The sequence below is a fragment of the Apis laboriosa genome, unplaced genomic scaffold, assembly GCF_014066325.1.
Source record: "Apis laboriosa isolate Shangri-la unplaced genomic scaffold, ASM1406632v1 scaffold71_cov137, whole genome shotgun sequence".
Lineage (NCBI taxonomy): Eukaryota > Metazoa > Arthropoda > Insecta > Hymenoptera > Apidae > Apis > Apis laboriosa.
Window position 1 is genome coordinate 2,386,164 of NW_025224229.1, and position 24,910 is coordinate 2,411,073.

Genomic DNA, 24,910 nt, shown 5'->3' on the forward strand with positions numbered 1-24,910 from the left:
GCATTACCTAAAGTATTTAAATTCTTCTTTTTTTATTTATTTTAATCCTTTATCTAGTTTTATTTTAAATTTAATTTGAAATTAATTTTTATGTATTATGTATAATATTCTTTTCATATAACTTCTAAATATTATATATCTTTTATATGAAGATAATACTAAAAATAATATCATTAATAAATACATAATATAAAATAAATAATATAAAATAATAAAATACATACATAAATAATAAAAATTTATAAAAATAAAGATTAATCATTAATAAATATGAGATTTATTTTTTTGATCTTGATTTATGTTGTTAAGATCAATTTGCTCATTAATTTTTTTCAAAAGGATTTAATTATTAATCATTATTAAAAAGATTATTATTAATAAATAAAATTAAAAACATTTGACATATGTTTAATTTTAATATTTCTAATGTTTAGAATGATTTAATTTGAATTGATGTATTATACCATATGCATATAAGTTGCAAATTCGTGCCATCTTTTATGATATATCTATATTCCAATGTAATCAGTAAATCAATTTTTCGAAGTTTATTATAAATAGAAGATTTTTTATAAAATTTTAAATAAATTCCAAAAAAATTAGAAATAAAAACATTTGAATTTATAAAATTTAAAAATTTCAGTTTTTCGACTTCAATTTCTCTGTATTATAAACAAAATCTCTGTCTTATAAAACAAAAATGACTTTCAAAACAATAAAATTGAATAAAACTAAAGATTTCGCGTTTTAAAATCGAGCCAAATAGAATACTACACGAAAATACTATACTATATATTTTTTTTATAAAATTATAACAGTTCAAAAATCAATAATTTTTTGATCAAAATTTAATGATTTTTTTAATTTCTTGATATAATATAATTAAGTGAATTTAAATTTGATGTATTACTACAATTAATTGCTAACTGATAACTTTACAATAGCTTTAGAATTATAATCAAATATAAAAAATTCAAATTAAATCCAAACATTAAAAATATGATATATAAAATTACATATATGTTAAACAATAACAAGTTAAGTATATATTAAACAATTTTATTTATTAATAATTTTAAACACTGAATGTTAAGTTTTTCTGAAAGTCACTCAAAAAAATGATTTTAACAATATATACCAAAGCTATTGAAAAAATACTTATACAAGTTGTTTTGTTAATATTAATAAATAACGTATTAAAATTTTCTAAAAATTACAAGAGAAAAATTTTAACAATATATCAAAATATGGTAATTTCTCTAAATCATTTACTTTTTTTAATGAATAAAAGTTATTTAGAATTTCAATATTATAAAATATATAATATGATATTTAAACAGTACATAAAAAATTTAAGAAGTTATTCTAATTAAAAGAAATTAAAAAAATTGGCGTGTAAAATTATCCATTAAAAGTTTATAGTTTAAAGTTTATCTTTAAACTTTCATTATTTAAATCAAATTTCAAGTTAATTTAATTTTATAATTTATAATAATAATAATAATAATAATAATAATAATAATAATAATAATATATATATATATATATATATATATATATAGAGTGTTAATATAATCGTGGAATACCTTTGAAGAATTGATTTTGGATGCCAAAACGAATACAAAAGTTGACATACAAAAATTGATCGAGACTTATATATTATAAACAAATTGAAGTTTGCTTAGTTAGAGAAAGATAAAAGGAGACAGAGATACAGTGATCGAGTATATATCTAATATAAAAAGCAGAAATCATTATTTTTTGACGAAATATATCATCTTATATTTTTATTTTATATAATTTCTTAATAATTAATTTAATAAAGAAGAAAGTAGTATTTATTTTAAATTAAAGATTTTATAGTATGATATTTTTATTAGTATGATGTACAACTAAATTAATAAAATTTAATAAAACTATTAATAAAATTAATAAAAAAATTATAAAAAAATAATTTAAAAAATTAATAAAAAAATAATATAAATAATTTTTAGTAATTTTTAAAATAAATTTTTTAATTTACAAAAAGATACATTACAAAAAGATTTTAAGTTTAAATAAAATAAAATAAATTAATATCATTGCATATAAATAAATTTATTACTATTAATAATATTAATTTATTTTAAATTTACGTTATATGTTCATTTTATCTAAAAAAAATATAATATAATATAAATATTTCGAAAACTATAAATGACAAAAAATATTTGACATAAATATTGTATATTTTCAAAGGACATATTATGATATATAAGATATATCATGCTAATATTTTTGAATACTTTTTTTATTGCAAAATTATTTTTTATTCCATTTTCTTATCGACATCAAATCATTTTCAAAACACTATTTACCTATATTTTTTATATAGATCATTATGATATTAAATCTTAAAATTTCTTACTAATCATATTAAATCATATTAAATCTTTGAGATAAATAAAATTCAATGGCAAATATATTTTTCCATGAAAAGCAAAATGCGACTATAGAATTCATATTTTTCTTCCAATAGAAAAATAAGTCTTATAACAAATCGCAGATTTTTGCAATTAAAATTTATTTTAAATTTCATTATGTTTTTAAAGGTTTAATGCGTTTTATTATTAATAATAAATTTTATGCCATTTATTACTATAAAAAATATATAATATAAAGAATATAAAGTTTTGTGAAAAAAATTTCTTTTGAATTTGTTGCTTGTTTAATAATATTAATATCATTGATTTAATACATACTTTTTTGATATATATAATCAAATCATAAAAATATTTTTTTATTTCATTTTTTCAAATATTTTAAATCATATATGAAAAATAAAGCAACTTTAACACGATTCAGTTCCTTGATTTTGATATTATAATTTTTTATTACAAATTAAATATATTTATGCAAATTTTTTATTGATTTTATGTCTCCAATATCCTACTTTAAAATTGTGAAATCAAAAATATCCATTAATTTAACATTCATAAAAATTTTAAACATATTTCTCATTTTATATGCGTCTTACTTTATTTATATGGAAATTTCAGTTGCTTATTTTAAATCTCAATCGAAATTTTTATATTCTAATTTTTGTATTTGTCTGATTTCTAGAATTTAATTTAATTTTTCAAAAGTATCCCACAAATATTATATTATACATATATAATCATCTGATATATTATATAATATAATGATGATGATGATGATGATGATGATGATGATGATGATGATGATGATGATGATGATAATGATGATGATGATGATAATAATAATGATGATAATAATAATAATGATAATAATGATGATGATGATGATGATGATAATGATGATAACAACAACAACAATAATAATAATAATTAGAAAAATTAAGATTATAATGTATAAAATAGTATATTAATATTTATATGACGAACGAATTTATAATTGTCTACAATTACATTATACTTAATTTGTAATAATAGATAATAAGTCATGAAAAGAATTTTATAATTTTTGATATTACTAAATAAAGGATTAAGATTCATAAAAATTTATTTATTAAATTTTGAAACTACAAATTATATAACGTAAGAATTATTATTAATAAAAAATATTTTGCTTGTAATATATACATAATTACATTACAAATTAATAAAATTAATTACGAATTAATAAATACTTTTTAGTGTATTGATAATTTATTTATAATAATAATATTAATAATAATTTTCTTATAATCAATTAAATAATTACATATAAGAAAAAAATAAACAACAATATATTTATTATAAGAATTTTATCAAATAAATAATAAGTAAATAAAGATTTTTCAATTTTCTATTAAAATTCATATTAATCAAATAAAATCAATTAAAATTTTTAACAGATAAAATATTTGTTAATATTTTCAGAGATTTTATTTTTATACTTTATAAATTAATAATATGAAATATGTCTATATTTCAAAGTTTCAAAGTTGTGTAAAACAAAAATGACAGTTTATTATCAAAGAAATAAAAAACATTAATATATATTGTTACATAAAAATAAATAGAATTGATTATTAATAATATAAATTTTTTTTAGAAGAAAAAGATAGAAAATAATTTCTTTTTATATTATATACGTATGTATTATTTTTTATAAAATTAATCTTAGAGATATACATACATTTATTTATTCCTTTATTTATGCATTATTTTATCAATCAATAAGATCATGATCTTAAAAACCTATATTATTTATAATAAAAAAAAATTGTATGTAAAAATTTTCATTATTATTATACATATAGATCTTACCTTATCATCATAAAAACCCTGATCGTCCGTTCTTTGCTGTCCGAGTAAACGATCAGTTTCCAGGTCAGTATCTGCTTCTTCTTCATCTGGACCTTCCTCAATTTCTATATCTGCTTCTTCAGTCGTACGACGAATTTCCGATTCTTCATTATTATTTTCTACACAAATTCTCCGTCTGCCATCCGATAGACTATATTTTAGTTAGATGTTCTTAAAAAAAAGTAATTATACAATCTGTCACAAAAATATTCGGATAATGATATAACTTTGAATTTTATAATCTATATCTACAATAAATATATATAACCAAAAATATGTTTTGCAATATATTGAAATAATATATAAAATTAATATATAATATTAAAAAATAAAAAAAAATTTATCTTAGTACAAATTATTGTTTAAATATTTAAGAAAATATCGAAAGAATAAATTTTTATTGTAGAAATATTTGGATTTGGATTATACTACGAACTGAAGTTAAAATAATTAAAATAGCAATTTATTATATAAGTTAAATATTGACTTTTCTTCTCAATTTTATAATATATTTTAAGTAATTTTTATTAAAAATTATATTTTGTTATTACAGTCAAACAAAATCGATATATCAAGAACACCTATAATTCGAAAATTTCTATAAGAATACAATTTTCATTCTTTTCTTTCCACTATTAAAATCTTTATAAGTTGAAATAAAATTTACTTTAATTCAAATTTAATTAATTCGTTATTTATCACATATTCAAATATATTATTTTATTTTTATTTTACTATAACTATAACTTAAACTGATATAGGCTTCTATAAATCAAAATTTATTTTTATTTGTATCTATGCTATTTTTACAAACTTATATTTACACGTCTAAAGAGATAACACTAAAGAGATGTAAACTAATTATTCGATATTATTTTTTTTTCAAGAATTATTAGAATTCTATTATTATAATTATTATAATTTTTATTAGAATTATTTCAAATAACATAAAATGGAAACAAATTTTTATTTATTTTTATTTTATTTAATATATTTTTACTTAATTATATTTTATTTAATATGTAATATATATTATTCATTAAAGTGAGTATGTATCTATATTGATAATGAAAATAAGTGTGAAAAAGAATACATGTATTCGAAAATAAAAATGCAATATATAATCGTGTGATTATTTCTATAAATAACAAAAATACAAAAAAATATTTCGGATGAAAATTGTATAATATCGGAATATATCATGATAATAATTATTTGATTTTCAAATATGTTAAAGAAGGCTACATTCAAATTTTTAAATCCTATATTTTTTATTAGATATTTTTTTTAGCATACAATATATAAGTTAAAATTAAAATATATATATATATTTATATATTCCAATTATTCCAAATTTCCTTCGTTTAAATATCTCTTGAAAATTTCGATAAGTTAAAATCTCTAAAATCCAAAGATTTTAATATTTTAAAATCTTTCTTTGAAATCTAATTTTTTAAAATCTAATTATAATGCATTTTATCTTTTATTCTTATTTTCTTATTTTTTTCTTTAATATTATTGTTTTTCATCCATTCAATAATTTAATTTTTTACATAAAAATAATATTAATACAAAATTTAGTTTAATAACTTAAATTTATAACATATATTTGAATATTTTCGAAAATTAAAAATGTATTGTTCTTTTTTTATTTTATAATATACAAACAATAAATCTGCAAATTTTTTATTTTTGATATATAAAAAATTATACTCAAAACATTCTTGATTTATTTAAATCTGTCCGAATATTTTTGTGATTATACATATCGTGTTGACATGTCAATTAAAAATAAAAATAATTAATTAATTTTTTGTGTAAAATAATTTTTTATAAACTTTTGTATATTATATTTTTATCTATTTAAATTAATTAATTAATTAAATTAAAATTTTAATTTAGATTTCATTATTTTACATATATTACATATATTACATTATTATTATATTAACTTAATAATAAAGTTAAAGATAGGAGATTAATGATCTCTAGTAATATAATAAAATCTAAATTAAAATTTATTTATTAAGAGATAATTATTTTGTTTATAAAATTATATATTTTGTTTATATACTTATTAAAACATTCAAATTAATCTTTTATGATAAAAATTGTAAATTATAAAATTAAATTATAAAATTCTAATAATATTTACAATAATATCTATATATTAATAATAAAATATATCTTATTATAGAGATAAATTTAAAAAAATATTATCACATATAAAACAATTTTTTATATAATTAAAAAAATATTTTATATTACATACATTATTCATATTTGTAATTTTTAATAGTTCATATTCATTTTTAAGTAAATAATTATTTATTTTTAAATAAATAATAAAACTAATAAATTAAATAATAAATTAAAATATATATAATTAAAATTATAGTTTGTTTTAATTTTTATTTATATATTTATTTAAGCAATAATATTATATATATAGATTAAAGCAATTAATATAATCATTACAAATTGTAAATTATTTATTGTATAAAAATGTTGCATAAAAAAGTTGCATGATGAAGAAGAGAATGTAATTTAGTATTATTAATTTTTTTGCAAATGAATATGTAAAGATTCAATATTGTTTTTCTAATTAATAAAAATAATCATCAATTTTTTAATATAACTAATCATTATAGATTGTTATTCTTTAAAAAAAATTACTAAGTTATTTATTATAAAAAATTATTGGAGAGATTAATTGAAGAGATATTTTAATTTAAATTTTATAAATCTTATCATATGAAAGAGAAACAATACTCTTTTTTGTATTTATCTTGCATACAATAAATTATATAAATTTAATAAATTTAAATTAAAATATCTCTTAAATTTACAATTTCTACAATAAATAGTTTATTTTAGAATATTTTATAAATAGCTTCTTTTTTAGGATATAGTAATCTGCAGCGATTAATATATAAAAAAATACGATTAATATATAAAAAAATATGAAAAAATAATATATAAAAAAATAATTCCAATTAATAAAACAAAATTAATAAATCTTTATATATTCTATTCTCATTTATAAAGAAATAACATTAAATTACATCTTCTTTTATATCATATAATATTTCTATGATATTCTATGATACATTTTCATAAATAATTTACAAATTATTTGAAGTAATCATGTTGCTTAATTGATTTTCTATAAATATTTAAGCTATGAAATATTAAATATTAAAAAAGAAAGAAAAGAAAGAAAATATAATACCTTGGTATCCAAATTGGACTGACATTGGATTCAGGTATTTCTTCTGTAGAAGATTTCACAGGTAAAGTCTTAGTTCTCTGTAAAGTCATTCTAATGTCTTTAATTGCAGCTTCAACTTCACCTCCTATTTCCAGATTAACACTTTGTCTAGCCTGAGGTGCTGGTGGTGGAGGCGTGCCAAGAGGATCTAAACCATCAAGCTGAAGCTCATTTGTATCATATGAATTTTCTTTTTTAGGAACAAATAAATCAGGTGATGAAGTTTTTAAAGAATGTAAAATATCTTTACTAACAGTTAAGCTAGAAAGATCTTTTCCAATTGAATCATTTTCTGTTGTGACTGGATAAGTAGTATCATTGACACGACTACGTTGAATAATTTCTTTTTCAATTTCATTAATTTGCCGCTTCATCAACATCACAGTTGGATTATTATTATCAGTATCACTGGCATGTCCACTAGATAAGCCATCTTCAAGAACTGGCATACTAGCATATATTCTCAATGAATCTGAATTATTTCCTAAATCACCCACTGATCCAAGAAGACCACTAGCTGGTATCAATTCATTATCCATCATCATTAAAGAAACTTCACTATCAAGATCTCCACAATTACTATCGCAATCAGTTGTTTCAGGACTCAATGTAAAATTGCGAGAGTGCCCAACTTGTAGTCCAACCTCTGTTTCTCCGAGATCTTCACTACTACCAGTGCCTACTGAGAGATCTAAGAAATTATTTTCATGTTCAGCAATCTAAAACAATGCAAAATCAAAATTTGAAAAATAATTTTATGCTAAATAAAATATTTTATTTCTTTCTTATGAATAATTTTCAAATTCAACAAAATTTAATTTCAAATAATAATTAGCTTATATAAAAAATTATATAAATAATATATTTATTACTTAAACATTTAGAAATTATTTATTCTTTATATAAATATCCTTACATTTTGGGGAAAATCTGATCTTTGTTTTTTAGGAGATTCATGTACTAAAACTTCTTCTATTGTTGGTGGACCAGTAGCCAATCGTTGACCAACATAAGCGCTTCCTCCTTGTCTTCGTAATTCGTAATCTAGATCCTTAAATAATAGATAATAAAATCAATTTTAAATAAAATAAAATCATAAAATATTTTTTAGTAAAGATTATTAATTAACGTCATAGAATTAAATTATTTGCTGCAACATTAAAAACTAAAAACAAATTTAATAAATTAACAAACATACAATATTCTTTCTAAATTAAATCAGTCAAAACTATAAAAATATATTTTTAATAGTACTTCCATTAAAAATCCACAAGTAATTCAAAGGAAATGTTTCGGTCTTTCTAATTGAGATTTCTTTGAATTTCTTTGATTTTTAAAGCATTATTTTGTCTTTAATCTGTTAGCTATGTATGATGAATATATTTATCATAAAGAAAATCAATTTTTTATTATGTAATATATACATCATTATTTTTTCATTTTTGCAACAATTTAAATATAAATAAACCATTTTTTAATACAGCTAATAGTTAAAAATTCTTTTATATCTATAGCTCTATAAACTTGTTTTCAAATTTCATGATCAGACAAAATATTATAGATACATTCAAACAAAAATGAAGAAAAAACTTAATTTATGAATTGTATTGTATTTTGTCTTATATTATATAGTATTTTGTATTATTATAATAACAATGAAATAAACAAAGTTTTTGTACCTGAAATGGAAAAGATTCAATACTATTTTCCTTTTCCTTTGTTGGTGGTGGACATTTAAAAAATTCTTCGAGTACTTTTCGAGTTTCTGAGAATTCATATAAATAATCAAATGTACTACCACCTGATGATGATACTAAATTACTTATGTTATCTGTTGAAATAATTGATGGTTTTAAAGAGTCTTCTTCTTCATCTTCAATTTTTGGAGATGGAAAAGAGGCATTTACAGCATGATTATCAGAATAATTCATATTTGTTTCTACCACAGCCTTTTCTACGATGATTTCTGCAGAAGTATGTTCCTTCTAAAAATAAACACAAATGTAATAAAATAAAATAAAAAATTTTCAATATTAATATATTCTTTTAATTTACTTCTATAAACTTTTATATATAGAATGAATAAAAAATTATTATATAAAATAATTTATCTATTAATTAAATTAATAGATAAAAAGATTTTAATAAATTATATAACATTTTAAGAAACACATTGAATCAATACAATTTTTTTGAGATTAAAGTGATTTTTTTCAAATTCAATGTATGTATATATATATATATATATATTTTTTAATATTATGTTGTTGTCGGTGAAAAAACAAATTCAATTGTACATATCCAATAACATATGATGATCTTGATCTTGATGATTTTCAAAATCAAATAAAATCAAAACTATGTCATAATAATTGCTGAAATATTCCAAGTGAATCCATTGTAATTTCGCAATATTTCTTTCAAAATTAATAAGTATTAACCAAATCCATAATATAAACATTAATTTTTTATATTTTTAATTTATATTTCTGAGTTAATAATATAAAACAATACTTAACAATACTACATACAATGACAAAATTCGATACATGTGAAAAAAATATAGTATAAAAATGCTATACATATTCAAGCTTATTATGAAAGAAAGTTTTCTCATCCTGAACATTCGTCTCTTTGCGATACCGTTTGAAAAAATGCAAAAAAATATAAGAACAACACTTTGAACACATATTCTAAATAAAAAATAAATGAAATTTAATGTTTTATTTGATTTTTCAATTTAAAATCAACTTATTATCAACAAGATTATCATAGATTACTGAATTCATTTTTTCTATAACATGATATTAAAAAGAAAAATGCAAAAATCTTGATATCTCAAAAAAAAAGTAAGATATAAAAATCAAATTGTAGAAATCCATTCAATGCATCTCTTAAGTGCTATATTGCTAATTTTAAATTATTGCTAAATTAAAATATTTTTTCATTCAATTCACTAATAGGCAATAAATTATTTTAGATAATAATTCTTATTGATACTTTAAATATCTATATGTATATATAACTTTATATTTATGTATATTTTATTTATATATGTATATATAGAGGATATTATTGATTTAATAATATATAAGCCAAAAAAAGATGAATCTATATAAAAAAATAAATCAAAAAAAAATACTACATTTTATTATTATTATTATTATTATATATTTATTTCTTTTATATTTATTATTATATTATATTTGATTATATTTATGAAATATATTATAATGTACAAAATTATATTTATTTTAGATATACCTCATTATGATTTGGTGTTGTTGGTAATATTCTCTGTGGAAAGCCAGGTCTTGGTGTCATATATACAGATGGTGATGACAGAAGACATGGAAGTTGAGTATCACGTATTCCATAACGTCTTGGACTTTCAGAATATTGTGCTATTGGTAATTCACCAATTACTCTTGTAACTTTATGATTTCGTTCTGAAGATGATGATTCTACTTCACAATCACTAGCTGGAATCACCTAAAAAAATATATTTTATATATAATCTCATATGACAATAAATTAATAATATCTCATTTTTAAATTATTTTACTATTTTAAATAATTTTAATATCCTATATATATTATTATAAACTGTATTATAAACTGTATTATATTTTTTCAATATAACAAATTTTAATTAGCTTATAAATAAATATTAATTATTATTAAATATAAAGATAAATATATTAAATAAAATAAGATGAAATACCTTAAAAAATTCCGAAGTATTACGATGATACGCTGTTGTTGGACTTGGAGTACTTTCAATGCTAGAAGGTTCTGGAGGAATGCAACCTTTTTGAGATCCTTCAGTCTCAAGATTTAAATTAGTTGATGTAACTTGATTAGTGTTATTAGTTAAATCTAGTGGTAAATTTTGCCAATTATCATCAATATCATCAAAAACAACTACTTCACCATCACTAACAATAGCCATGCTTCTTGCTGGTGTAGTATGATTTGATTGATAATCTATGCAGCTTTTTGGCAATCCATAATCTAAATCTGCAGTATTTTTTGACACATCATATTCTACATTATTGCTATTCAAAATTGAGTCATAATTAATAATACGATTGCTCTGATTGCTTTTAGGGGAATCATAATCAATAGATTTTGCTTTATGTCGCACTGAATGTATTTCTGAAGAAAATACAGTTTCTGTAACTTCTCTATTAGAACGCTGTTTTCTTGTATCACCACATCTAAAAAAATTTACATTCATGTATAATTTTTAATTATTATATATATAATAATTTTTTAAAAAAATAATAATTTATTTTTCAAATGTAATAATCTATTTAAAAAATACAATTTTTTTTATTTAGATCTTATTTATATAATATTATGTAAAAATAATTTTAAAACATAAAAAATAATTTTTGAATTACCGGCTTCTTAACTCCCATACAGTTTGAGTATTTGGAGATTTATTATTTCTTTTAACTGATAGCTTGTTGTCTATTTGAATATCTTCATTATTTAAAGAATTTGATGCTGCAAGAAATCGTGATTTTCTAGCTGCTACTTTACCTCGACTTTGAGAAAAAACTTCTCGTCCACCAGCAATTTCTATAATTCTAAAACATAATTATTATGTTTTATATAATTTTATATAATTTATTAGATTTCTAATAATAAAATAATGATAATTTTTAAATAAAAAATTGTTTGAATTTTTCTTTTCTAAGCAAAAGATTAAATAAATATTATATAATATGGATTATTAAATGAAAAGTTCATATATATAAAAGTATATAAAAAATGAATTTTTAAACGAAAAAAATAATATTTTAAATTTATTTATTATGATTATTCTAATTGTATCCATATTTATTTATATATATTATATTTATTTATTATAGAATATATATATTAAATAATTCAAATATTTTTTCAAATATTTATAATATATTAAGTAAAACTAAAATATAAAAATATTAAATAAAAAGATTAAATAATTAAATGTAATAAAATTTTTAAACAATATTAAAATTTCTTTCATAACACTATTCTTTCATAATACTATTCAAAATTAGTTATATAATTACAAATTATTTGCAATAATCAGGTTAATTTTATCAAAATTGTAATTATAAAAATCTGTAATAATTTTATTCTTTCTAGTTATCTATAATATAATAAAATTAATTTTAAAATAAACATGTAATAATAAATTTAGCTTTTATAAATATCAAATATATGTAACAGATATGTATATTATAAAATAGAATTATTTTATTATTTCAAGAACTTTTTTTCTTGAAACTATTTAATTTCATTTATAAATCAATAAAAAGATTCTTTTAAACAAGAATAAATAGCATAATATAATTAATTACATACATATATTATTTATGATATAAATCAAAATTTTTTGTAATATAACCAATATGTAATGTAATTATTACAATATTTGATTGAATCATATCATTAATTATTAATATATAAAATTAATTATTAACATATTATTGATAAGCTTTTCAATAAATAATTTAACTTTAAAAAGTTTATTAATATATAATGTCATATCGATATTAAAAAATAAATAGTAAAAAATATATAAAAATATATAAATAATATTCACTCTTCTTCTTAAAAGAATATTAAAAAATATTTTAAAAAAATATATTTATATTAAAAAATTATTATAAAAAAATTTATGCTAATTATTATAAGTAAATATATAAAGAAGTTGAATAATTAAAATAATTTTATAATATAATAAAAATCATTAATAATCAATAATTATTAAAAAAATTATTTTGTCATAATCATATAATAATAATAATAATTATGTCATAAATCACATTATATTTTTCTTTTATGACATAAAAACTATTATAATTTATTTTCAATTAACAAGACATGAAATTATAATATGAAAAATTATAATTTGGATATTTATTAATTTTTAATTAAATTTTTAAATCTTTAATTCAATTTTCTAAATTATTTAAAAAATTTTTCACATAACAAGTCTTAAAGCAAAAATATTATAAAAAGATGTGAAAATAACTTAATAATAATTTAATAATCCTTAATAATAATTACAAAATAATATTAATTATAATATATTTTATAAAAAATTTATAATTCAATGTTGTTTTAATAAAACAAAATTTTTTATTAAATCTTATTATTACTTTATGTAATAATTTGTAATAATTATGTAATAATATACTTTATGTATATTCTATTTATTAACATTCATATTCATAATATAAATAATATATATAAATAATATTTTACTTATTGAATATACAATTTCAAAAATCATAATTGATTTTTTATATCTATATATTATATTACATTTTTATATTATAAAAATATGAAATAATTACAAAAATGTATAAAATAAAATAANTATCAGTAATATATAATTAATTAAATTTATTTATAATTTTTATAAATTAATTAAATTTTTTTATAATTTTTCTTAGAAAAAAAATACATAATTAAAATATAAAATTTTTATGGGATGTAATAATTAACCAAAATATTTAATGCTACTATTTGATATGTTTTGTTACAAAAAATTATTAAAACTCATTGAAAATTATCAATTCATTTGAAAATTCATGCATTACTTTTGTATATATTATTTAATAGATTTATATTTAAAATAAATTTTCATCATAAGATTTAAATTATTTATGACTAAAATCATTATTAAATAAATTGATATATTTGTAAAATAATATAAACAAAGAATAAAAACTATATTGTGATATATTATTTATTATATTATTGTTACTTACACTTCGTTATTAATTTATTTTTATATTAATAAACAATTTATATAATATTTATTTATTATTAATTATCATAAACTAAATTTAAAAACAAAAAATGACACAATATAACCTAATATCACATGCTTCATGCATAATGTTTATCGACTGAACGTTATGTCATTGACAGATTTACCGATTGTTTTAAAATATAAATAAATGATTTGTAAATATTTAATTTTTTAATGCTCAATAATTAATTTAAATATAAAAAGATTAAGAATTAACTATATATTTATAATAAATAAATAATTAATTTCTCTATTTAAAATATTAAAAGGAAAATAAATTCTGGAAATATTGGAACAAACAATATCTAAAAGATAAAATTAAATATAAAACAGAGTGAAAGAGATAAGAAAAGAAAAAATAAAAGAATATATATTAATTATAATATTATTAAAATCATCATATTTCTTATTATATTATATATACATTATTTTAGAGATTTGATATTTTTACAATTTTATTACAAAATTTATTATTATTTATAATTCATTATAGAGTAATAATCCATGAAATTATAAATCATTAAGAATAGAATGATATATTTTGTCATTCTATATTATATAATATCGTATGTTCTTAACTATGTAAAAAAAATATTATAATATATATAAATAAAGTAAAAAAAATATTTAGTATATTTTAGTACTATAAATAGTTTTTCATTAAAATATGGCTTATTGAAAAAACTTAAATTCTATGAATAATTCTATTTATATATATAATTATATTTTGAATCTTATATTTTTAAATATTTTATTATTTTTACAATTTTAAAAATTCATTTTTTTATTTATATTTTTTAAAAGTATTATTATTTATTATCATCTAGAATTTAATCTTAGAAATTATTAATATATTTAAATTTATTTCTTAAAAATTTGTATATAGATATAAAATTATAAATTTTATTAAATATTTATTTTTATTATTATATTTATATGTTATTTTTATATATTAAATTTGTATTTCACAAATATAAAAAAAATATTTTATTATTTATTTTAAAATAAGAAATAAAATAACTTACCTGGAATCTCTTAATTTATAACTGCGATCACCTTTAGCAGAAGTTAAAATGTATACAGGGCTTTCCTCAGGTCCACTATCATCTTGCTGAGAGTGACTCTGATGATCACTACCTGGGAGACTTCCATATTGTTGCGCATCCTCACTACGTCCAGAGGTAGATGAGGAACTTGAAGAAAGTGGTTTTATGTTAAATGTACCAAGTGAGTTAAATGTTCCAAGTGGACCACCAACATTGCTTGTATTACCACTGACACCAACAGTTAGTTGACTTTCACCTGTAAAACCAGATACCATACTCGTTGTCCTATAAAACAAAAATAATGATTAATTATTATTTATATTATTTTCTTTATATCATTATATTTAAATATAATTATTAAAATAAGATTCATTTATTATATCAATTTTAAATTCTTATATATTGATTATTTTAGCATTTAAAGAAAAATCAATATCAATTTTATTAAAAGATATTTTTAATATATTTTGAATAAATAAAAATAAAAGAAAAATAAAAGATTTAAAAAAATTTAATACTAAAATTTATCGTTTTTTAATTCAACATTTAAAAAATTAATCAAAATTAATATAATATAAAAAAAATAAATAAATTTTCATATGTGAAACTAGTTCAGAACTTATTTGATTTCTTATAAATTCATATTTTAATATTACTATTAAATATAATTATTTTATTAATTTTTATTGTATTTTATTTAATTTTTTTTTGTACATTTTAATATGAAATTAGTTATAAAATACTTTATTCACTTATTAAAAGATATATAAATAAAATTAGTAAAATAAAACTTAAAGTATATATGATATAAATCATAATGCATAAGTAATCAATATTAATATATTTTTTTAATATATTCTGTGTGAATTTATCGAATTTTCTTACTGATTTTTTAATATTTTTTTATAATGAGAAAAATAAAAAAAATATTAGATTCCATTTTACAAAAATAAAAAAAAATTAATTCGTATTAATATCTATAATTGGTTTATAACTACTTTTTTATTATATTTTTCAAAATCATTAATATTCAACAAAATTATTTAATTATTTTTTTTATTTATATGATATTATTATTTTAAAAAAAAATATTAATTATTTTTTTATTTAAATTATAACAAAATAAATAAAAAAAATCTCTCTAAATTTATGGAAGTTTTGGATTTAATTTTTGGAAGAACAAATAAAATTTTATTAATATTCGACTGCAATGTTTTTTTTTATTTTCATTTATATGTTACAAAAAAGTATATAAAAAAAGTCTTGTAAGAAAATAGTACTTTGAAATTAGCATTATCATCATTATTTCCATTGAAATATAATTATAACATCAAAATTTCATTTTTATTCCTATATTTTATAATTGTTCTAAATTATTTAAACTAAAATACATATATATTATATAATAAATAATTAAACATTGAATTTTTTATATTCTTATGAAATTTTTATGAACATTGAATAAATAATTATATACAAGATAATATATAATAATTTTATATTATTATTAATAATATAATTAAATAATATAAAATTATATTACATTTAATATTAAATTAATATTGTAATTATATATCTTATTATATTCAAAGTATTATAATAAATTCAAAAATAATTTAATTTTGTAATGAATAAAAGATTTATTCTATTATCATCAACTACTGTAAAATTAAATTGCTTTGAAAAAATGAATATTTTTGTAACTTTTATATTTTAATTTCTATAATCTTTAAATTTTCTATAAATTTCCAAATATATTATGTAAAATAATGTATATTTATATATAATTTATAATATACAAAATTATAAATAATTAGAATCAAAAATTATACAATATTTCTAATAATATAAATTTTAATATTAGATTTTAATATAATAAATTTCAATACATCAATTAAAAATCTTCATATTTTTACCTTATAATGAAATTTAATTTGTAATTCAAAAATCTTTATTTGAATTGAAATCAATCTTTAAATTCTTATTATTTTTATATCATCTTTTTAATATAAAATTTCTTGAAAATATTTTTTACAGACCAAAATTTAAATGTTTTATATATAATTTAAAATTTTGTTTTAAAAAAATGTTGATAGACCATTATTTATTCTTTCAAATCATGTAATTTTTATTAATTGTATAAAAATTATTTGAAGTACAAGTTACATGAATTATTCTATATAAAATAATGCATTGCATTATTTTATTCAATTTAAATTATCATTTCATATCATTACAAAATTATATTTAAAAAAAAAAATAAAGAAAATATTTTAAAAACTGATTTCACATTCTTAAAGTGATATTTCATTAAAAAAAATTACTATTATAATTACTAAACTAATTAAAAAAAAATTACTATTATATTTTATAATCTATTATGCGATATTTCAAAAATTTTGATTTTAATAACATTATTTAAATATAGTTAAATTAAACTGGTATAAGATAAAAAATTTCGTAATTCATTATTTATAATTGATAAAAATCAATGATTGATAAATTAATGATAGATAATATAAGCTTACCTATCGGAGATATCACGCTCGAGGTCGATCATGTCTTCAGATATCGAACGTGAATGCTTTGAAAGTGTGTTCTTGGAAGCAATTGCAAGGGTAGTAATCGTAAGAGTGTTTGTGAATGTCGTCGCAGAAATATTTGTGAAGCTGGTGGTAATAGAAACGGCCTCTTTTTGACAGAGGCTCTCATGCGGCTGATTAATCTGTGTAGAGACCCCCGGACTCGGGGGTGGACCACCCCTAGGCCGACATTTTGGGAAAAGTCGGTTCAAATCTGCGTTTTCCAAAATCAGACTTGTCATCGCCACATTACATTCATTTTTCTTAATATCCTATCCATTCTGAAACATTATAAATCATACAAGATATTAATAGTTGAATCATACAAGATATTATAATATCAAATATTCTTATAAGAAAGATGTTACATATTTCATGAAAATAATTTTAAAATGTAAATAGAATTAATATGTTATTTTTTATTAACTTGTTTTTATTATTTATTATTAACTGATATTATTATTAATTGATTCGATAAAATTATTTTTTTATTTTAGAAATTATTAAAATTAACATATTAATATATATATATATATATATATATATATTTCAAGTTTATTAAAATTGAAAGGAGAATACATCGATAAGTTCATTATTATTAATGTATATTAATATATAATAATAAAATGAATTTTTAATAAAAAATGAATTATTAATAATATAATAAATATTATATCCTTAATCCTAATTAAAAAATTAATTGATAAATCTTTTTTATAGAATGAAATAAATAATAAATGAAATGAATAAACAATTAAAATTTTGAAAAATTTATTTATTATTTCTAAAGAATTATATAAAATTATATATATAAGAATTATAGCTAATATAATATTTTACTCACATATCTCAAGTAAATTTCAAATTATACGTCTATTAAAAAATTATTAAATTTAATTTAATAATAAATTTAATAATAAATTAAAATTTATTTATTTTTTAACCATTTATACGTAATCTTCATTTTCGAAATATCATTTATCATAAAATATTTTGTTAAGTTTAGGACCAACAGATTAATCGTTTTTTTATTTGAAATTTAACATTAAAATTTAATATTAAATTTTGATTTATAATGAAAAAAATATATGATTTTATTTAAAATTGATCTTGAAAATTTTGAAACCACATATAAAAAAAATGTTGATAGACCATTATTTGTTCTTTCAAATCATGTAATTTTTATTAATTGTATAAAAATTATTTGAAGTGCAAGTTACATGAATTATTCTATATAAAATAATGCATTGCATTATTTTATTCAATTTAAATTATTTTATTTTGTTAAATAAAAAAATATTTTACATAAAATAATTATAAAAGAATACATTTAAGATTATAAATCAAGAAAAAAAAACAAAAAAATATAATATAAAATTTTGTACTTTTGTGCTATTTATTATAATATTAACTGTAAATAATTATAAAGTTGAACAGCTTTAAACTAAACATAAAGCTCAGTACATACCTCAGTTATTGATTAAATTATTGATAGTTAAATATATGCATTGTATATGATATTTTCAATACATAACACCGCCCACTTAATTTCTGTCTTTAATAAAAAGTTTTCCTTTATTAAAAATATTATAAAATTTACATTAGAAACTTTATTTCATTAAAATTGAGATCATTTCAATACAACAGATAAATTATTATATTAATGTATATTAAGATTAATATATTAATGTTTATTTATCCAACTATAAATTTAATTTATATTGTTTCTATTTACACATGAGATTTTTATTATTTTTCGATATTATAAATCGTTATTTTACTTTACATATCATTCAAATAAAATTTTTATTATAATTTTATTTATGTGATTTTTATGTGACAAAATTTAAATATAACATATAGAATATTATATATAATTATTATATATAATTTAATTTTATAACAATTAATAAAATTGAAATAGATAATAATATAGAAAAATATTATGTATATTATATGTATATTATATGTATATTATATTATATTATATGTATATTATATGTGTATATATATGTATATATATGTATATATATGTATATAAGAAAAAAGTAAGTTAATTCAAAAAATTATATAATAATCAATATAATATATAATAATATAATATATAATTATATAATAATAATATAATATATAATAATATATAATTGTATATATATTTTTATATTTGTATATATATGTAATAATATATAATTGTACTACTAATGAATAATCGAATATGAAAATCAATACAAAAAAAGGAATAGAAGAAAATAAATAAATAAAGAAAGTATACAATTTATAAGAAAAACCAATTTTAATCAAAACAAATAAATAGAATAAGATAACAAAAAAATAAAAAATGCGGAAAGAAAATATGGAAACTAAGAGAAGAAATATTAAAGAAAGAAAGAAAGAAAGATGAATACAAGAAAGAATAACAGAAAACATGAGAGAACGCAAGTTTGGCCCATGCTTCGTTGAGTATGGAATCGATAGAGGGTCACTGGCATCAGAAAATACAATCGACACATCTTAAAATTTATTTTAGTTTATTACATAGCTTACTATTATATTATATGTATTATTTTGCTTCATTTTATAATTAATATACATATATCGAACTTATATTTGTTATTATTTAACATGTATATATTCATCAATATTCTAATATACTATACTCTATTATAATTCTTCATCTTCACATTTATTATCTATATCTCACATATCTTATTATTAATACCTAACCTTTTTATATTTATATATATAATAAAAACATGCATTGAGATAAATAAAATGAATAATGGAATAATTATTAATATTTCCTTTAACGTTTTATGTAATTATTATTTAATAATGTAATATTATTTAATTTATTATAATGTAATATTATTTAATTTTAATAACAATGAAAATTAAAACCAAATAAAATAAATCATGCAATAATTCGAATAAAATTTTATCTAAAAATATATATAATTAATACATATAAATAATAAGAAACATAAAAATATTTAATTTTACTTTCAAATTTACTATATTCGTAGTTTTTATTTTTTAAAAAAAATTATAATTTTACATTTTTGTATTTTATAATACTATACTATTATTTAAATTATATATTTATTAATTAAATTCTTTATTTTTAAGATAATTAAAAATTTGAAAAAATTATATTTTATATAATACAAATATAAAATATTAAATTTCAAAATATGACATATTTAAATTATATTCTTTTTCTTTTGATTTTATTTTTATTTATAAAAATATTACTTTAAAACTTTTTAATTTATTATTGTTCATTTTTATTGTCATTATTATTGTTTCATTTTTTTTTCATTTATTTTTTATTTATCTTTGATTTTTTAATCGTTCTTGTCAAATAAAAAAATTTTAATGTTTCACAAAACCTCTTTCCTCAAATCTAAAAAATAAAAAAATAACAAATAAATAAAAAATGATCCAAAAGAAGATATTAAAAGTTATTTTTAAATATGCATTTATATTTTTCTTAAAGATAATATTATATATAAATATCTTTATATGTATACACTAATATATACATATTATAATATATATAGGTACTACAGTAGATGTAGTAAATGGATATTTAAATTAAAAAATATATTAATTTTTATTTTTAATATATATATATTATATTATATTTTTATTTTTAATATATATATATTATTATATTATATATTTATTATTAATAATATATATATATATTATTATATTATTATATTATTATATATTATATTATATAAAATATGAACAAATAAAATTATGAGCAGTTTAATATCAATTAAAACTATTTTTAATTTCTCTCAAATATATTACACTTTTTTTTTAATAAACAAATAATATTTTAATAAACAAATATATGTTAATAAATAAATAATATGTTTTATTACATTATATATATCTATATATATATTTTATTTAAATTTAGAATTGTAAATTATATTAATATTAAAATGGAAATGTAAAATTTATGTAAAAATAAAATAAAAAAAATATATTTATTTTGACATATATATATTATTTTCTTATTTGTAAACAATTTTATAAATTTATATAAAATATTTTAATGAAAATTATCAGTTTTTTTGAAGGAAAAATAATAATTGATTAATTTTAAAAAATTATAAAATTATTTTAATATATTAATATAATTCTATTTAATATTTTTCCATATATAATAATTCATATAAATTGTTTTCAAATTCTTATGTTTGCAATTTTAAATTTATAGTAAGTTTTTAGTAAGTTGACATGAATATGCGTTTATCATTCTCTCGGTCGATATTTTTGATATACGAAAGAGAAAATCATATACGAAAAAGAGTTATATTATAATTATTATTATTATATATATTATATAATATATAATATTATATATATAATATTATATATATAATTAATTGTTAACAAATATTTTTAATTTCTAAATATAACTATTATTATAGAAGAAACAAAAAAAATATGATTCTCATATAAGTAAATATATGCATATATGAATATATTGACTGATTATAATACATTAATAAATCAATTAATTAAATATAAACCCACATGGATCAACTGATAAAAATATATACATATATATATACATATATATACATAAAAACGAAATTTAAAGAAGTTTTGTATGGATTAAACAATAATTTTTATACAAATTGTAATGAAATATTTTGTGCATATATATTCAATCGTTTTATTTGAAATTAACTAAAATAATAATTTGACTCTTATACATTCATTGCTTTTTGCCTATTATTTACACGCGCGTGCATATCGCGTGTAATACCGTATACATATATTTTACAATTATGAAAATCGAGATAAAGCATTAATAATATTGATATTTTTTATTTAAGACGTAATATTTTTGGTATATTTTATTTACGACATATTTTTACTTTGTTTAGTTATTATTTGTAATCTTTAGCAATTTTTAGAATTTTGCTATACGGACTAACCATTTGATAATATTTTTATTAAAATATCATAAAATAATGAATTATCAAAATTTATATATCAAAATATCAAAACTTATATTTTTCATTTTATAAAATTATTTTAATCGAACTACTGAGATTTTTATAATAAAAATAATAATATATATTTTGTTTTATATTTTACAATTATATTTTAATTTGATTATATTGAAATTATAAAAAATAATAATAAATAATAAAAAAAATTAAAAGAAATGATTAAGAAAAAAAATATCAAATTTTTTTCCTTTATTTCTGAAATTATAAATAAATAATAAATGAATAATGAATCTGAACTAAGCATTAAGAAATATTATATTCAGTTTTTGTTAAATTATATTATTTATGATTATTTATTTAAATATAATATTCAACATAATATAATAATAATAATCATATTCAGATATAATGACATTTTTTTTTTAATTTTATAATTATGTAAACAATAATTAAATTATTGTTAAAATAATAATACATTTTGTTGATTTTATTATTTGCTTTTTTTGAAGATATACAATAAAGATAATAAAATAAAAGTTTAAAAATTAATATTCTAATATTAATAAAATTAATATTTTATTAATAATTAATAAAATATTTCTAGCATAAAATGTAAATTGACATAATAAATAATATTGTAACATAAATTATAATGTATATTATAAAAATAATATGGTATAAATTATAAATATAATTGTATATAAAACATTAACACATAATAATACAATAATATAAAAAATTATATCTTTTTTAGAGAAAAAAAAGCATACATACTTAAAAAAATAGATATACATAAATATAAATAAAAATAATATTTATATACATCAATATAAATGTATATAAATTTAAATCATTCAATAATTAAAACTTTTTTAATTAAAAGATGATATATAAAAAATGTTATATATACATATAAAGAAAATATTAAAAAAGATTTGGCAATAGTTATTAAATTAATTTAATATTTCTATTTATATGATAATAATTTAAAAATTTCATTGAAATAAAAAATTATTGAAATACAATAGAGAAATTAAAAATAAATAAAATAAATATATATATACCAATTAAAAATATTATATTTTATTTATAATATAAAATTTTTATATAAATTATTGTTATTTTTATTTACTAATTTTATTAAAATTAAATTATTACTATATTCCAAATAATGCAATTTTGTAGATAATGATGTTAAACAACAAATACAACAAAATATACATTTATATTATAATTAATAATAGAATTAATGCAAAATTATATTTATATATATAACAAATTTCTTTTTAATTTTAAATTATTTTTTTTATTATTATAATTTTTTTATTAAATAATTTAATTATATATTATAATTTTTTTTAAATATTCAAATAATTTATTCATGAAAATCATATAAAAAATAAGTTTATTGTGATAGAATGTAAAATTGTAATTATAATACTTTTTAATAATAATTTATAATTTATTATCAATAATCTCTAACCTTTTTTTTCAAGGAAAAACTCTAATTTCATTTAAAAATAATATCTAATAATATCATTTAAAATAATATATAAAATAATAACTAATATTTATATTATATACATATTGCTCATCTGCTGCAATAATAACAACTCAAAAATTATGACTTTAGAAAAAATTATTTTAAATGATTTGATTCGTTATAAAATTACATATAAATTTTGCTTAAAAATTAAGTTAAGTTAGAAATATACAATTTGAGAATACATTCACACAATTCTATAAATAAAAAATACAAATAATAATAATTGATGATATCAATAATTCAAAAATTATAAATTTTATAAATTTAAGTTATATTATTGTTGTAAAAAATAAGTGATATGTATATATGTACATAAATACATATATTTATTTTTAATAATAAATTTTAAATTCAAA

At 16.0% G+C, this 24,910-nt stretch overlaps 1 protein-coding gene across 10 annotated transcripts in view; it reads right to left on the bottom strand.

The window, feature by feature from the left end:
- The window catches only part of LOC122719288, a 118,990-nt gene that overhangs the window by 93,166 nt on the left and 914 nt on the right, over positions 1-24,910 (bottom strand). For 9 of the 10 annotated variants that reach the window (XM_043944975.1, XM_043944974.1, XM_043944978.1 and 6 more), the window contains exons 2-10: positions 17,976-18,310; positions 15,427-15,732; positions 11,988-12,176; positions 11,306-11,801; positions 10,846-11,073; positions 9,261-9,566; positions 8,498-8,632; positions 7,543-8,300; positions 4,272-4,461 (exon numbers count right to left, since the gene is read on the bottom strand). In XM_043944975.1, coding sequence (XP_043800910.1) covers positions 4,272-4,461; positions 7,543-8,300; positions 8,498-8,632; positions 9,261-9,566; positions 10,846-11,073; positions 11,306-11,801; positions 11,988-12,176; positions 15,427-15,732; positions 17,976-18,271 — 2,904 coding nt within the window. In that variant the 5' untranslated portion in view covers positions 18,272-18,310. The remainder of the gene's footprint in view (positions 1-4,271; positions 4,462-7,542; positions 8,301-8,497; positions 8,633-9,260; positions 9,567-10,845; positions 11,074-11,305; positions 11,802-11,987; positions 12,177-15,426; positions 15,733-17,975; positions 18,311-24,910) is intronic. The other variant, XM_043944976.1, reaches the window with a different exon arrangement.